The following is a 16,245-nucleotide window of genomic DNA, read 5'->3' as shown; positions in this document are numbered from 1 at the left end:
ATCAACTTGACTAATCAAAATAAATTAATTTATATTTATTTATTGAAAACTTGATTTTAAGACAATACTAAATAAAGATATAAATAGTAAACTTATATGATTTCGGAAGGTGAAATATAAAATAGTGACATATAAATATGAACGAAAAGTGTCTTCACTTTCTGTGCAACTCCCCAGATAAAACAGAGAGAAGACCAAGACCAGAAATGAGAAATCACCTGTTATATTCATGGAATTTTTTTCCCGCTAAAATCTAAAACAAAGAAAATACACATCAATTTCTTCACTTTTTTTTAATAATTTTTTTCATTTTATGATGAGAACCAATTTGGAATTTCAATTAAGACAATTATTGTTATTTGATGTCAATTTGTATTCTTTTAAGGAATATTTTATCTCAAAATTTTAGAGTTTATAAAGTCAAACCCCATGAGAGAGAAGGAAGATCCAAGTCATTGTTCAAATGTTATTAAGTTAAAGGAAGTTCAACTAACATTTTCTTGTCACATTGTCACTGTTCCACCTTGAACCATAATATTAATACCCAAAAAAAATTTCAAGTCAAAAAGTCTGCTTTTCATTTCTTCATTTTCAATTTTTTTTTGTTTTCTCAAAGTTGAAGTAAGAAATGTCTTTTTGTGTCTTTGGGTCATTGGAATTTGTATAAAGATTGAAACTTTTTGAGTGTATGATAAATTTTCTTGAATCTTTGAACACCCTTTTGAGCTCTTTTGAAGAGTGAACTTAGAAATGTCTTTTGTGTTTTTGGGTCATTGGAATTTGTATAAAGATTGAAACTTTTTGAGTGTATGATTAATTTTCTTTAATCATTGAACACCCTTTTGAGCTCTTTTAAAGAGTGAACTTAGAAATGTTTGTTTGTGTGTTTTGGGTCATTGGAATTTTCATAAAGATTGAAGCTTTTTGAGTGTATGATAATTTTCTTGAATCTTTGAGGCCTATGTGACACCCTTTAAGCTGTTTAAAAGGGTGAACTTTTCTTTTTCTTCTTATTTGTGTAAGCTCTAGTGGTCTGGTATTTTGTTCTTTTTCTGTGATTTCAAGGTTTTTTTTGGGAATTTTTTTTATCTGGGGTTCTGTTATTTGGATATATTATACATTTATTTTTTTGGTGTGTGAGAAAGTTTTGATTTTCAAGGAGTTTTTTCTGTTTATGGGCAATTGAAAAAGGGTTCTTCTTGAAAAACTCCATTTTGCCTTGTTGGAAAGAATAATTCTTTTTTGTTTTTTTTTGGTCTTATTCTTGGTACTTTATTTTGTTTTTGGGCTTGAGGAGTTTGCAAAAAAAATGAAGATAGGTAGAAGGAGGAAATTACATTTTAGCAAGATCTACACATTTAAATGTGGGAGAGATTCATTTTTAGGTGATATTGATCATTCACAAATTGGAGGTCCAGGATATTCAAGAGTTGTTTATTGTAATGAACCAAGTAGTTTTGAGGTTGTAATTAGAGATTATGTTGGAAATTATGTAAGTACTACAAAGTATAGTTCTGCAACTTTCTTGCCAAAGTCCTTATTTGAGCAGTTTAGAAGAGTGGCTAACTTTTACTTTTTTGTAATTGCTATATTGTCCTTCACACCACTTACTCCTTATTCTCCTGCCACTGCTGTTATTCCTCTTGTTATTGTTATTGGAGTCACCATGTTGAAAGAAGGTATTGAGGATTGGCAGAGAAAACAACAGGTATTCATTCTTCTTCTTCTGAGTAATTAAGTATACAGTTCCTCGGGAACGGAAAGTCGCTTGGTAACTAGGGATATGCCCTCTTATGAGCATTCCTGGCACGAATTTGGATTAGTCGGGCTATTCTGAAAAGAAAAAAAGTTTCATGCTTTCCTTATTGATTTTTGAATGGACTAGTTTAAGTGGAAGACACTAATTAAACTTGTAAAACCTCTCTTGATTGTTCATGTTAATCCTTTAGTTTATATGATTATCATTTGTGTTTCCATTTTGTTCCTTTCAGGATATTGAGATGAATAATAGGAAGGTTAAAGTACATCAAGAAAATGGAGTTTTTAACCAAACAGAATGGAAAAACTTGAGAGTTGGTGACATTGTTAAGGTGGAGAAGGATGAGTTCTTCCCGGCAGACTTACTGTTGCTTTCGTCTAGTTATGAAGATGCAGTGTGCTATGTTGAAACCATGAATCTTGATGGGGAGACTAATTTGAAGCTTAAACAGGCATTGGAGGTGACTTCATCGTTGCACGAAGATTCCCATTTCAATGACTTTAAGGCTTTTGTTAAATGTGAAGATCCTAATGCTAATTTATATGCTTTTGTTGGAACTATGGAATATGGAGAAAAGCAGAATCATCTTTCTCCCCAGCAATTACTTCTCAGAGACTCTAAATTGCGGAACACAGATTACATATATGGGGCTGTTATCTTTACTGGTCACGATACAAAGGTCATGCAGAATGCTACTGATCCACCTTCGAAAAGAAGCAATGTTGAGAGGAGAATGGATAAGATCATTTACTTCTTATTTGCACTTTTGGTCACTATGTCCTTTGTTGGATCAGTCTGCTTTGGATTTCTGACTAAAGAGGACTTATATGATGGACATAAGAGGTGGTATCTACGGCCTGATGAATCGAACATATATTATGATCCCAATAGAGCTTTTGCTGCTTCCGTATACCATTTTCTGACAGCTGTGATGTTGTATAGCTACTTGATTCCGATATCCTTATATGTGTCAATAGAGATTGTTAAAGTTCTTCAGGGTATGTTCATTAATCAGGACATTCATATGTATCATGAAGAAACGGATAGACCAGCACATGCCCGCACCTCAAATTTAAATGAGGAACTTGGTCAGGTTGACACAATACTTTCAGACAAAACTGGTACCTTAACTTGTAACTCAATGGAGTTTGTCAAGTGCTCAGTAGCTGGAACGGCTTATGGACGTGGTATTACAGATGTCGAGAAGGCTATGGCTAAAAGAAATGGTTATCCACTGATTGAGGATTCTGCTGTTAGTCCAAAGAAGTCCTCAATAAAAGGCTTCAACTTTAAAGATGAGCGAATCATGAATGGGAGTTGGGTGCATGAGCCTCATTTAGATGTTATACAGAAGTTTTTCCGTTTATTAGCAGTCTGTCATACAGTCATACCAGAAGTGGATGAAGAAACAAGTAAGATTTCATATGAAGCTGAATCTCCAGACGAGGCGGCCTTTGTAGTTGCAGCTAAAGAAATTGGCTTTGAATTAGTTAAAAGGACACAAACAAGTGTGTCAGTGCATGAGTTGGATCTGGTATCTGGCAAGAAAGTCGAGAGGTTAGTTAACGTCAAACATATCTCTACAGTATGCATTTTCAGAAATTTAAAAAGCATATAACATAGTAAGTATTTTTCAAATATTACAAAGCATACTCCTGGAACAAGATTCTTTTATATTTATATTCCTAGCCAAGTAACAAGTGAAAAATTAGCTCTGATCTTTTGTTATGTTCATTTGGTGCTTCCTTTTATCCCACTACTAATCTGTCTTTTAACCTCTTTCTCCATCCTGTTGACAATCAAATACTTAATTGCCAGGAAAGATTTTATGTTCAAGACTGTGTAGTGAAAACAGCCTAGTATCAGTGATGTTCTAAATTTTGTGCATACATTGAAAATGACATTTTTATTAGACCAAAATAATCAAGTTTCGTGCAGAAGCTAACAAAGCAAACCTCGAAAAACACTATATAAGAAGAAAATCGAGAAATATATCAAAAGCGTAATCATAGATGTCTTTGTTTGCAGGTTATATACAGTTTTGAATGTGTTGGAGTTTAATAGTGCAAGAAAAAGGATGTCTGTAATAGTAAAAGATGAGGAGGGAAAGATACTGCTACTCTGCAAAGGTGCTGATAGGTTAGTAAAATTGCAACTTAGCAAACATCATAAATTCCTTAAATTCTTAAATTGGTTGCTGACTTTGTTTTTGTTTTCCTTCTTCTAAATGGCCTTTATGCAGTGTCATGTTTGATAGGCTCGCGAAAAGCGGAAGAGAATTTGAAGGGATAACAAGGGAACATGTAAATGAGTATGCTGATGCAGGCTTGAGGACCTTGATACTGGCTTATCGAGAAATCACCAAGGACGAATACCAAGTGTTCAATGAGCAGTTTTTAGAGGCCAAGAATTCACTCAGTGCAGACCGTGATGCGTTGATTGATGAAGCAACTAAAAAGATTGAAAAGGAGTTGATTCTACTCGGCGCCACTGCTGTTGAAGACAAACTCCAACAAGGGGTAAGTTTAATAAAGTCACTGGTCTCTTACAACCAAGCATCATTTGGATGTATTATATGACATTTGTTCTGTTATTTCTAATAGGTTCCTGAATGCATTGACAAACTTGCACAAGCTGGTATCAAGATATGGGTTTTGACCGGGGATAAGATGGAAACAGCCATTAATATCGGGTATAATATTTGGTTATGAGTTTTATATTACTTTTGATTCAATTGTTGCTTGTCTAAACGTATTTTTTCCATAATGTCTGCTTCAGTTATGCCTGTAGTTTGCTTAGACAAGGAATGAAGCAAATTATCATAAACTTGGAAACGCCTGATATTATAGCAACCGAGAAAGGAGGAGACAAAGATGCTATTGCCAGGGTAATTACCTATTATTAGAAAGCTTGAGTAAACTTTCTAATAGTGCAAGTTTTTTTGTTACACAATTTCTCCAATGCACTTCTTGAAGCCAAAATGTTCTGATACTTTTCTCATTGGTAGCTCCCTTGTCATTGAACATAGTGATATCCTCGCTCTCGGTTTCTCCCTCTTAACACCATTCGATTTCATGCAATAACCAAGAAAGAAAGATAGATAATACCTCGTGGAATCCCCTTAGGAGAAGCACGTTCCCTGACTTTGCATTGGCTACTGAAGGAGATTTGCTCTCAATGATTGTTAAGGTTTGATACTGATGGAGTTGTATGTTATTTCTTCTTTGTTATAGACGTCAAAGGAAAGTGTTGTACGACAAATTATAGAAGGGAAAGCTTTACTTACGGATTCAAAGGCAGAGGCATTTGCTTTGATCATTGATGGGAAATCACTTACATATGCTCTAGCAGATGACACAAAAAGATTGCTTTTAGACCTTGCGATTGGATGTGCCTCTGTTATATGCTGCCGTTCATCACCTAAACAAAAGGCATTGGTGAGTACAACTTGTCTTCACAACCAAACTGTTGCTATTAGATTGTGAGGCCTTCAGCATTTTCTCTTTTTGACTACAGAGTATGAGAGTAATCCTCTCGTATTCTGTCTGCTATTTAATTTCTTGTCTTTCCCTTTTTGGTTTGATCTTTTCTAAGCATACCAATCTATGGAATATACAGGTAACAAGACTTGTTAAATTTGGGACTGGAAAAACAACTTTAGCCATTGGAGATGGAGCTAATGATGTAGGAATGCTTCAAGAAGCTGATATTGGAATTGGAATCAGTGGCGTTGAAGGAATGCAGGTGAGAGCTTTGTACATTTCTCTTGCTTTTTGCGGCAATACACAAATACACATTTCTACTTCTTGTCCCTCGTCGTTTGCTTCTTAACATTCTTTTTACTGTTTCACACTTGTTAGGCTGTTATGTCAAGTGATGTTGCAATTGCTCAGTTCCGATTTTTGGAACGCTTGCTTTTAGTGCATGGTCATTGGTGTTACAGAAGGATCTCTTCAATGGTAAAATATATGCTACTGGATTTCTTCCTTACATTTGTCGCGCAAAAAGATTCACATTGTTTCCTTCTAGGAAATTGTTTCGAAATTATTTCAGTTTCTATTTGTGGAGCATTTCTGTAACTGGTTTTTCTTTTCCTTGCAGATATGCTACTTTTTCTACAAAAACGTTGCATTTGGCTTCACTCTCTTCTTATACGAGACATATACATCATTTTCTGCACAACTTGCATATAATGATTGGTTTCTATCGCTTTACAATGTCTTCTTCACATCATTACCAGTGATTGCTTTGGGTGTTTTTGATCAAGATGTATCCGCTCGATATTGTCTTAAGGTATGTCATACATCACACAGTGTTGATCAAGATGTATCTATCTATCATTATTTGAAGTACTTGACCCTATGTACATTGTTGCAGTTTCCTATACTGTATCAAGAAGGTATACAAAACGCCCTTTTCAGCTGGCGTCGTATAATTGGCTGGATATTGAATGGTGTCTGCAGTGCAGCTATTATCTTCTTCATCTGCATAACAGCACTAGATCCTCAGGCCTTCGATAAAGATGGTAAAACTGGTGACTACAGTATCGTGGGAGCAACAATGTACACATGTGTTATTTGGGTTGTTAACTGTCAGATGGCTCTAGCTGTTAGTTATTTCACCTTAATCCAACACATCTTCATCTGGGGTGGAATAGCTCTCTGGTACATCTTCCTTCTAATATACGGAGCCATGCCTACGACACTTTCCACCAACGCATACCAAGTCTTCGTGGAAGCTCTTGTTCCCTCCCCGTTATACTGGTTAGTCACACTGTTAGTAGTTGTTTCAGCTCTAGCCCCTTACTTTACATATGAAGCAATTCAGTTCCGGTTCTTCCCAATGTACCATGGGATGATTCAATGGATAAGGTATGAGGGAAACTCGAATGACCCTGAGTTCTGCAACGACGTGAGGCAGAGGTCAATAAGACTAACAACTGTAGGTTTCACTGCTCGTTTGATAGCAAGATCTAATTCTAGTCTAAAACGACATGAATGGTATTCACGGATGATCTTCGATTAGATCTCTCTCAGCAGGACCAGACTTCAGAACTACAGAACTACAAGTTTTCGAACTGGAATCCCTCAGCTAAGAGATGCAACAGAAGCAAAATTCTGCCATGACATGTCTTAATCAGGCGAAAAAATTGCCCCGGAGGTTTGTAAATTTTCCCAGAGCGGGCAACATGTGTATAGTAATTCTTTTATATCTTGTAGAATTATGAGATCTTCTTTGTTAAATACAAGAAGCAGAGTAGATAGAATAGGTAAAGAGATAGCAATCATCTTGTGTAAATTTTCTAGCAATTGCACTAAAGAATGATCATTTCTATTTGAAATGTACAGCAATTTCTCTTTGAGTGTTAAATTGCAATCAACAACAACATACTCAGTGCAATCCCACATGTAGAGTCGGGGAGGGTATGATGTATGCAGACTAACCCATACCTTTGTGGAGTAGAGATGTGGTTTTCGATAGATTCTCTGATCAAATGAAATGTAATTAAAACATGATAAAAAAAGGAAAATAACTATAGTATAATAGCAGAATAAACAAAAAAAATCATGTAACAGGTAGGGTAAAACCATATTTTGCAAGTCATATAAATTGAAACTAAGAGAGTACTGTAGATTACGTCAATAATAAGAAGACATGCCCATAAAATAGTTACTATGTATATAAGGGTTGTAAAGACATTACAACTTCATCAAATTGTCCTTCTCCTTCTTAAATCAAATACATCGAGGGACATAAAAGGGCAGCTCAATGCACGTAGCATCCTGCATTCATGCAGGGTCCGCGAAAGAGCCATAAAGGATCATAAAATCTCCTAACTTTTAACAAACACGAAAAACTAAAAAAGTAAACATAAATATAATACAACAAAAGGCCCATCCTTATAAACATTACTTCGAGTGTCACATAAATTGGGACGAATCAAGCAACGGATTCGGAGACAGTATTTAATCCGAGAAAATCGGTAGCAGATTTCCCAAGAATATTAGCAAATTCATTAAAACTTATAACACCATCTCCATTGGTATCAGCTTCTTGCATTAAATTTGACAATTCTCTATACGTTAACGGATGACCCATTTTCGACATTTGTCCGGCGAGTTCGGCGGCGGTAATGTAGCCATTACCGTCGCGATCGAACGATTGGAAAAGCTCCATTAGCTGATCCTGATTGATTAATATATCTTCATTCATATCAGGCATAATTGCATCTACAAGTTCGTCAAATTCAATAGATCCATTGCCGTTATGATCAATTTTAGCGAGTAAAACGTGGAGTTGATCGCCACAACCGGGTTTGAGGCCGAGGGAACGGAGGAGTGCGGCGAGTTCTAGCTGAGTTAGGCTGCCGTCGCCGTCGAGGTCGAAACGCATGAATATGTCTTTTAGCTGTTTGAGTTGATCAGATTTGAGAGTTGTCATCATTGTAGAGAAAAAGGGGAAGAAGAAGAAAATGTGAAGGTTTTTTTTTTTTTTTTGGTTATGGAGATTGGAATTGGTGGAGGAAAGGAGGAAGGAGAAACAGAGGATAATGAAAAAGAGTATTGTTAGAGGTTAGTTATTTGTTGTTCAGATGAATGTTACGTATTGTTTCATAATATATTATATTTGTATTGTATTTTTTTTTATTGATTATAAAGTGAGATAAAGTTTTGATGGTCGTTCTTATGGATCTCGATATGTTTGGCTAACTACGATGGAATAGAGCCATTCTAAGTAGAAGTATTGTCTTGTATTGTATTTTTTTTTATTGATTATAAAGTGAGACAAAGTTTTGATGGTCGTTCTTATGGATCTCGATTTGTTTGGCTAACTACGATGAAATAGAGCCATTCTAAGTAGAACCCCTTCTTACGATATGTCAGATAGAGCGGGATCAGTCATCTTAGTCTACCCGACTTTGACTTTGACTTGAAAGAGTGAGTTTTCGCATTGTATTGTTATCTCATCAACTATTTGAATGATAAATTTATAAGAAAGATAAGATATGGGTCAGGAGCTAATTAGTAGTCTAAATTTAAATATAAATAGGAGGGTTAATTTTTAATTATTTTTTATTTAATTATTTCTGAGATGCAAAGTTATTTTTTTCTTTTTAATAAAAAAAATTATTTTTCTATGATATTAAACTATATATAAATATTTTTTTAATCTTGATATCACGTGGAAGTTAAATTTAAAAATTGACAAAAAAAAGAAACATTCTTTAATGTTTCGAAACGAACTAAAAAAGATAAATAATTAAAAGATATAGTATAATTTTTTTTTTTTGTTAAATAAAACTTATGATAAATTTATTATTACTAAATAAAATTAAGAACTTCAAATTTGAAGGCCTAAGGTAGATGCCTCTTTTTTAAAGGCATTGATTCGTCCCTGATACATGTAGAGCTACAACAAAAAGGTTGGGTAAAAGATTAAGAGAAACTTACATTAAAATCTCATTTGCTTTGAAGCTAATTATTTAGATACACTCTAGTTTGCAATATTACAATTTTTATCAGATTTTGTTGCGTCTAGATATGTTTAAATACATGTATCTCAAAAGCTATGAGGTCAAAATTAGGTGTAATTTGTTCCAGTGTATTGTATCCAAGTGGAGTCACATGTATTTGAGATACATAAACAAATCACGTTCGCCTTTTTCTCCATTTCACTCGCCTCTCTCCCTGTTTTAATATATTTGGCCCCCAAATGCCCAAATATATCGTAAAAATGTGTTTACAAAGCTTCCAATTTTTCTCAAAATTGGGAACACAAGAAACATTGAGAGAATCATCTAATTGTGCCGTTCAAAAAAATTGCCCCGGAGGTTTGTACACACAAAACATTGAAAATATCACCTAATTACTTTTGACTGGCCTCTAAATACTAAAAAAAAAAGATGTAGATCATGGTGCAACAATACATACCACTTCTTGTAAATGTTTTGCAAAAATAGTGTCTGAGTCATATTATTAAAAAAATTCATGGACTAACTCACATGGAAAACTGGGAAAACCGGCCGCTAAATGCAATAAAAAATAATCGCAGATCATGGTGAGACTATAGTACCACTCCCCAGATTATTACGGAGGGTCCTGTGAAGGTTTTGCAAAAAAAAGTGTCTGAAAGCTATATCACCAAAAAATAATAATTAACTAACACATGAAAAATTGAAAAAATAGGCTAATTCATGTTGAGTGGCCCCTAATGCTAATAAAATGACGCGAATTATGATGAGACTTTACGTATCGTTTCACGGATCAATACGAAGGATCCTCTAAAAATTTTGCAAAAAAAAATTAATTAACTAAATACAAAAAATTGAAAAAACCATCTAATTCATGTTGAGTGGCCCCTAAATATTAATGAAATGACGTGAATCATGATGAAACTTTACGTATCGCTTTCACGAATCATTACGAAGGATCCTTCAAAGGTTACGAGTATAATAAGAGTATTCATCGACAAAAAGAATCACCGTAAGATGATCATCTCGTGGCTATTAAGAACGAATGAAATCAAATAGTTCTATTTCTCAATCTTTCTGACTTTTTATCATTCAAAGGGAAGTAGACTAGTTATAGTGAAAATTACTCAAAGCCAAAAGGGAACTTATACATATGAAAGCTAAACCAAGGCATCTCTAAGCTAATAAGGTACCTTTGATGTATCAACAGATCCATACATAGCTTCAATAAGCCTTTTTGTTCTATAAAATCCTCTAAGGATGTTCATTTGACTCTCTACTATTCTGATTACTTTCGCTGAAAAAATCCGAACTAAAATCTTGCTTACCGAATGCCATTTTCCTAAACCAACTTATTTCTGCAGATTGTAGTGCAGCGCTATGTATTGCACTTTCACCAACTTTCATCCCGTTTGACAGATCTTGTATAGCCATACCATCGAAAGCTCTCATGATCTACGAAGCATAACCATGATCAGAATTCAGAATGTTGTAAATGCCCTTCACAAGAAGAGTCTTGAAGGTGTCTTTTGCATAGGTTTTCAATATAACAGAACAAGAGTTACCTGTCCCATTGCTGGTCTCTTTGCAGATGAGTGACGCACGCAAGATGCAGCAGCCTCAATCATTCGGAACATCTCCGTGCCAACGTAGTTCTTTTCAAGGCACGGATCTGCCAACAGATCTAATTCCTCCTTTTGAAGTGCTCGACTAAGCAAAGGTCGTGCCTGGACAACAAAAAAATCAAGTTACAGTACAATATAATGGAGTAGTTATTTTTAAGCCTGGTTCAAATTTAGCAGTGGAAACTAGTACCAGAATACAAGGCATTAAAAGCTTTGTAAACTGGCTACTGCTACTATGCACTGACGACAAGAAAACAAAAGAGTTCGAAAATAAAATAACTATAGTAAATGGAATTCACACATTCAGCACGATAAAAGATACAAGTTTTCGGCTGCTACTGTTAATGGTTTTTCAGTTTTCTAACATTAAAGGATCAATGAAATTAAAGCGGATAACTTGATCAAGCTGTTTGATTGTTGTAAAATAAAAATAAAAATAAAAATGTAGACACAATGTTTCAGGCTTACAGCATTGCAACCACATTCTTCCCAGGATAAGGCACATTTCATGGTAAAAAAGGGAAAAATAAAGAAGAGGAACTTCACTAGCAGACCAACTAGAGGCCTACTGTACAGTAGCAAAATGGCGGTTTCTTCACATATCAGCTACCAAGTTCTTGTGCAGTATGGGAAAAGACGGAGGAACAATTTCTAACAAAATTTCATTGCCTTAGGTCGGATATTAATGTCAAAATTTCTAACAAAGAGGTAATAAAGGAGACCTGATGAAAATATGGATTTCGAGAAAGACAAATAATAGATTGGCTACAAACATACCCACTCAACTAGATTCTCTTGCCCTGAAGGCTGAGATGTATCCACTGACTTCCTTCCAGTAATTAGCTCCAGAAGCACCACACCAAAGGAATATACATCAGATTTTTCAGTCAGCTTGCCAGTTGATGCATATTCAGGAGCCATGTATCTGAGTCAGATCTAAGGAATTAGAATAAATATGTGAAATTCAAAAATATGGAATAAAATATTTATTTTATGCTGTCAACTTAATATAAAGTTGGCACTGAAACATACCCAAATGTTCCCACGACACGTGTTGTGATATGACTTTCTGCATCCTGAGCTAATTTAGCTAGTCCAAAATCAGCAACCTGTTGAAAGTAAATTAATTGTAAAAGGCGGCTCACGAGACAAAGAATGTGGAAATAGGAGTTCGAAGACTTGGACATACATGGGCCTCAAAGTTATCATCTAAAAGAATGTTTGATGACTTAATGTCCCTGTGAATAATACGAGGATAACCTGTCATCCACACCAAAAGAATTAATTAAGAACCAAATAAAAAAGGAGTATCATACTTTAACTATATAATTAAAGGTACCTCAAGTAACAAGAATGAAGGAAATGAGCATAGAAAATCACAATCGCTTCGCCTGGTCTACTTTTCTTAACTTTTCATTACTTATTCAACAGTATAGCATAATAACTCAGTGATGATTAACACATTCAGCTTTGTTATATGGAGAAACCAGTTTTTCACTTGCTTTTCACTATATGCTTCACAAGAGCAGTTGAACATTTTTCTCTCACTTTTCAACCTGGCTCGATCAGTGAAGATTTATTCAAATGCTCGTCGTAGAGTGAATATTGGCAAGCGAAAAGCATATAATGCACTACAAATGCAGAGCCTGATGCGCTCACTTCAGTGTGGAAGATATACTCATGTTCAAGGAGACTATGCCTGCTCATGGATTAAAATATTTCTTTCTCGGGAATGTAACTACATGGTGCAATACAAGAGTGTATAAAGAACTTAGTCATACAATTTTTTCTGTTCTCTCAATGGAACCAATCATGTTTTGTTCAGTCTTAGTTCGATTTTGTGCCTCATTTGGTACATTCAGCTACAAAAACATCTTTTAAGTAACTAATTAGAGAAGTGATTAGAATTCATTATTTATACTGCCAAAAGGTCATATAATCGAGATAATTTACGAGATGCATAAAAACTGAGGACACAATTCTAAATTGCGGAAGTTATATTATAACATTACCAAAGGGAAATCCAATTTCAAGATCTTGCTACTTCCATTGAGCTTAAACTATTTATACGTTCCATTTTCTCTTTTTACTTCAAGTCCTCTTATAGGGATAATAGGAGAAAGTTGGTTCTGGAAGTAGCTCAGATTGCATCATTTAATTTACCACAGCTGTTCAGCTAGGATCAATAAAAAGAATGTAAGTGATATGATAGGAACACATAATCTAATATCACAATCCGATTCGTCATATGGTAAAAAGTTTTACCTCCTGCTTTCTCTCTTAACTTTTGGGGCAGGAAAGAGGAGAAACATTTTTTTTCAGCCATACAAACTAACTGAAATAAAAATAAACATGGATAACATAAAAGGATTAAGGAACAGAACACTAATTACAATCTTAATGCAGATATGATAATCCACACTCATGCCAAAAAGTTATATAACGAGGTAATTTATGGCATGAAAAAGGACCTTAGAACTCAATTCTAAATGGCATAAGTAATATCATTACATTACAAAAAGGAAATGCCAACTGGAAGGCCTTCTACTTCTATGAGCTGAAAATTATTACTACATGTTTTGTTTTCTCTCTCTTTTTTATTTTCCTTTCGTTAAGGTATGCTTTTAGGAAGAGTAGTAAGAAGGTGGTTGTGGAGCTTAGATTTCCATCCATGATCCCGCCACAGCTTTAGGGATCATTAAAACTAATTCCAAGTTGTGGTAAAGTTTTTAACTGTACATTCTCTTTTAACTATAAGGGGGACGTTTGTTCAACCAATGAAATATATCACATGAATAAAACATGGATAACTCATAAGAATTGAGGAAGAGAACAGTATTACAATCTTCATGCAGATAAGCTATTCCACGAGCTGCGCCAACAGCAATTTTAACACGTGTTGGCCAATTCATGACAGGCCTCCCTTGTGCTGTAACTTGCAAGTATCAACAGCTCGCTTTAGTGACCAAACATAACAAATGAAATAATTAAATCTACAAATGTTATGCTTACCATGAAGATGGAAGTAAAGGGTATTATTGGATACATAGTCATAAACGAGGAGCCTTTTGTTCTCTGAAATGCAATAACCTACAAGTGAAACCAAATGACGATGGTGTATCCGGCTAATGATTTCAACTTCAGCTCTAAATTCCCGTTCGCCCTGGCTCCCACCAATATTTAGCTGTTTTACCGCGACATATCTTCCATCTGCTAGATAGCCTTTGTATACAGAACCAAATCCACCCTTCCCTAATTCATTATTCGCTGAAAAATCATTAGTGGCCTCAACAAGTTCTTGATAAGTAAACCATGTCTTTGCACTGTTGAATCCTCCAGGGTCTGCTGGAGAATTGAGGAAATTAGAGCTCGTTCCATTTCTCTCAGGTGTTGATTCATTGACCTTCAATAAAGCAGACTCTGTACACAACTTTCACATCTTCTCAGATTTCACTTGAAAGGTCTCAACTACAAATATTACATTGATTTTTCTTGCAAGCATCTTGAGCACTGAATAACAAACTAAAAGGAATGATTTTATAGTTTCTGAAAATTTACCTGATTTTGGAGAGGAGCACGCAGAGATTGGCTTGACATAACCACTACAATGGACAGAATTCTTCTTCTTTCGCTTCCGTATGCACCATGCAACTGCTCCGATGATACCAACCAAAAAAAGAACAATTACAACGCCAATGGAAACTGTCTCTGCAGTACCATTGCTGTTGCCACCAGCAGGCTTTGGACTTCCTGTTGAATGGTTTCCGGAACTATGGTTACTAGGAACTTGTGATGAAGGAGGATTAAGAGAAGATTGTGCACCATTAGAGGATGGAGGTGGTGGTGACCATTGTATTACAGATGTTGGTGTTGATGAGTTTGAGGGTGAATCAGAAGATGGTGAGTTACTTGGAGATAATGCAGCTGGTGAAGGTGGCGAATCTTTAGGAGGGCCTGAGGCTGGTGAAGGAGGCGAATTATCTGATGACTTAGATATTGGGGATGGTGGTGAATTTCCACCTCCACCTCCATCCCCAGGTGAGTTGGATGAAGGTGGTGAAGATGATGATGAACCTTTTTTAGGTTCAGGAGATTGTGGTGGGGATGAATTTCCATGTGATTGTGGTGCTGGAGGAGGTTCTGGATTCTGTACGTGTGGCGGAGGTGACAATGCAGGGGGAGGTGATGAAGTTGGTGGAGGTGAACTGACAGGAGAAGAAGGAGTTGGTTCAGGTGGAGGTGAGGCTGGTGGTGGACTAGAAGATTGAGGTGGTGGTGAACTAGGTGGCGGACTAGTTGATTCAGGTGGAGGTGAACTAGGAGGTGGACTAGAAGATACAGGTGGCGGTGAACTAGGAGGTGGACTAGAAGATGGAGGTGGTGGTGAGCTATCAGATGGACTAGAAGGTGTAGGCGGAGGACTAAACGTTGGAGGTGCCACATCAGTTGGAGGAGCAGATTCTTCATGAGATGGTGAAGAATCCATTATAAGTCTATAAGATTGGTAGTGAGGCTAGGACAGACTATATTTACATTTGTCGAAAGAGAGTAACGAGCCCGGAGAGAAGTCACAGATAATGGAACTTCAAATTCTATAACTTGGAGGTGGATGATTAACGTTTTAACATCTCACCACCACCAAAGCTAGCTACATTTACAACATTTCTTATACAATGCAGACTTGCTGACATAAAACTAATATCCCTAATATGCAGTAAATTACTTCCTCTTATTCCAAAATTTATCCAAACTCACCAACCAATTCACTCATAGTATACACACACACCACCCCCAAGTTAAACATAAACAGCTAGGATTTTCAACACAACAAGAACCTCAACCTCAACCTTAAACATATCAGATTTTAAGCGAAATCAAAATGTTGCCACAGGACACAGAATTTAGTGACAGGTCTAAAGCAGAGCAATATCTCCTTTTTAGCTATAATTCATAAGAACAATCCCTCCACACACTGCAGAACCTTATCAGAGTAAAAAAGATTCAATCTTTCTAAACAAAGCAGCCAAATAATGATTATCACCAGCAACTATGACCAAAATAAAAGTACCCCAGATCACCAAATGCAGTTTCAAGAAACACCCACAACACCAAACAGATTTATTCGAATACCCAGACACCCAAATCAAGAAAAAGATACAGAAATTCAAGATTATGTAGAATTTACCCTTTCTAAGGAAACCCCACTCCAAAAAGGTGAATCAAATTGTGAAAACATCCACAAAGCATTAGATACAGGATCAAAAATTGCAAATTTACTGCCCAATTTCCCACGTACACAATCAAGAATGTAAAAAAGTTTATAATTTTTTAATATTGTGTGTATATACAAGAAGGAATATTTGTTTTGTTTACAATAATGTTGTATTGAT

General features: G+C 35.7%; 3 protein-coding genes across 3 annotated transcripts; 1 reads left to right on the top strand and 2 right to left on the bottom strand.

Annotated features, from left to right (window-relative positions):
- The first annotated feature begins 1,274 nt into the window (after positions 1-1,274).
- On the top strand, positions 1,275-7,062 carry LOC125828125 (putative phospholipid-transporting ATPase 9). The gene is made up of 11 exons (XM_049507430.1): positions 1,275-1,708; positions 1,992-3,316; positions 3,788-3,898; positions 4,002-4,278; positions 4,363-4,451; positions 4,538-4,646; positions 4,993-5,196; positions 5,378-5,503; positions 5,620-5,718; positions 5,861-6,052; positions 6,137-7,062. Exons 1-11 carry the CDS (start codon positions 1,310-1,312, stop codon positions 6,782-6,784), a joined length of 3,579 nt encoding a protein of 1,192 aa, XP_049363387.1. The 5' UTR covers positions 1,275-1,309; the 3' UTR covers positions 6,785-7,062.
- Positions 7,063-7,699: 637 nt separating this feature from the next.
- On the bottom strand, positions 7,700-8,218 carry LOC125828188 (probable calcium-binding protein CML16). The gene has a single exon (XM_049507510.1). It carries the CDS (start codon positions 8,201-8,203, stop codon positions 7,700-7,702), a length of 504 nt encoding a protein of 167 aa, XP_049363467.1. The 5' UTR covers positions 8,204-8,218.
- A 2,079-nt stretch (positions 8,219-10,297) lies between these two features.
- Positions 10,298-15,354, bottom strand: LOC125828131 (proline-rich receptor-like protein kinase PERK9). Its single transcript, XM_049507439.1, has 8 exons — positions 14,414-15,354; positions 13,868-14,275; positions 13,698-13,784; positions 12,045-12,115; positions 11,888-11,964; positions 11,633-11,780; positions 10,796-10,957; positions 10,298-10,685 (listed from the first exon to the last, which is right to left on the bottom strand). Exons 1-8 carry the CDS (start codon positions 15,339-15,341, stop codon positions 10,485-10,487), a joined length of 2,082 nt encoding a protein of 693 aa, XP_049363396.1. The 5' UTR covers positions 15,342-15,354; the 3' UTR covers positions 10,298-10,484.
- Positions 15,355-16,245: the final 891 nt, after the last annotated feature.

The sequence above is a fragment of the Solanum verrucosum genome, unplaced genomic scaffold (genome assembly GCF_900185275.1).
Source record: "Solanum verrucosum unplaced genomic scaffold, falcon-dt-bn FXZP01000053.1, whole genome shotgun sequence".
NCBI classification, from domain to species: domain Eukaryota; kingdom Viridiplantae; phylum Streptophyta; class Magnoliopsida; order Solanales; family Solanaceae; genus Solanum; species Solanum verrucosum.
Note: the sequence above shows the minus strand (reverse complement) of the source record. Positions and strands in the feature narration are given on the sequence as shown.

Excerpts from the sequence above, each read along its gene's own strand:
- LOC125828131 (XM_049507439.1), bottom strand. The coding sequence starts at position 15,341 with ATGGATTCTTCACCATCTCATGAAGAATCTGCTCCTCCAACTGATGTG. Across the intron at positions 11,781-11,887 it reads CGTGTCGTGGGAACATTTGG|ATACATGGCTCCTGAATATG; the intron begins GTATGTTTCAGT and ends GATCTGACTCAG. Across the intron at positions 10,686-10,795 it reads AGAGACCAGCAATGGGACAG|ATCATGAGAGCTTTCGATGG; the intron begins GTAACTCTTGTT and ends TATGCTTCGTAG.
- LOC125828188 (XM_049507510.1), bottom strand. The coding sequence starts at position 8,203 with ATGATGACAACTCTCAAATCTGATCAACTCAAACAGCTAAAAGACATA.
- LOC125828125 (XM_049507430.1), top strand. The coding sequence starts at position 1,310 with ATGAAGATAGGTAGAAGGAGGAAATTACATTTTAGCAAGATCTACACA. Across the intron at positions 5,197-5,377 it reads CACCTAAACAAAAGGCATTG|GTAACAAGACTTGTTAAATT; the intron begins GTGAGTACAACT and ends TGGAATATACAG. Across the intron at positions 5,719-5,860 it reads ACAGAAGGATCTCTTCAATG|ATATGCTACTTTTTCTACAA; the intron begins GTAAAATATATG and ends TTTTCCTTGCAG.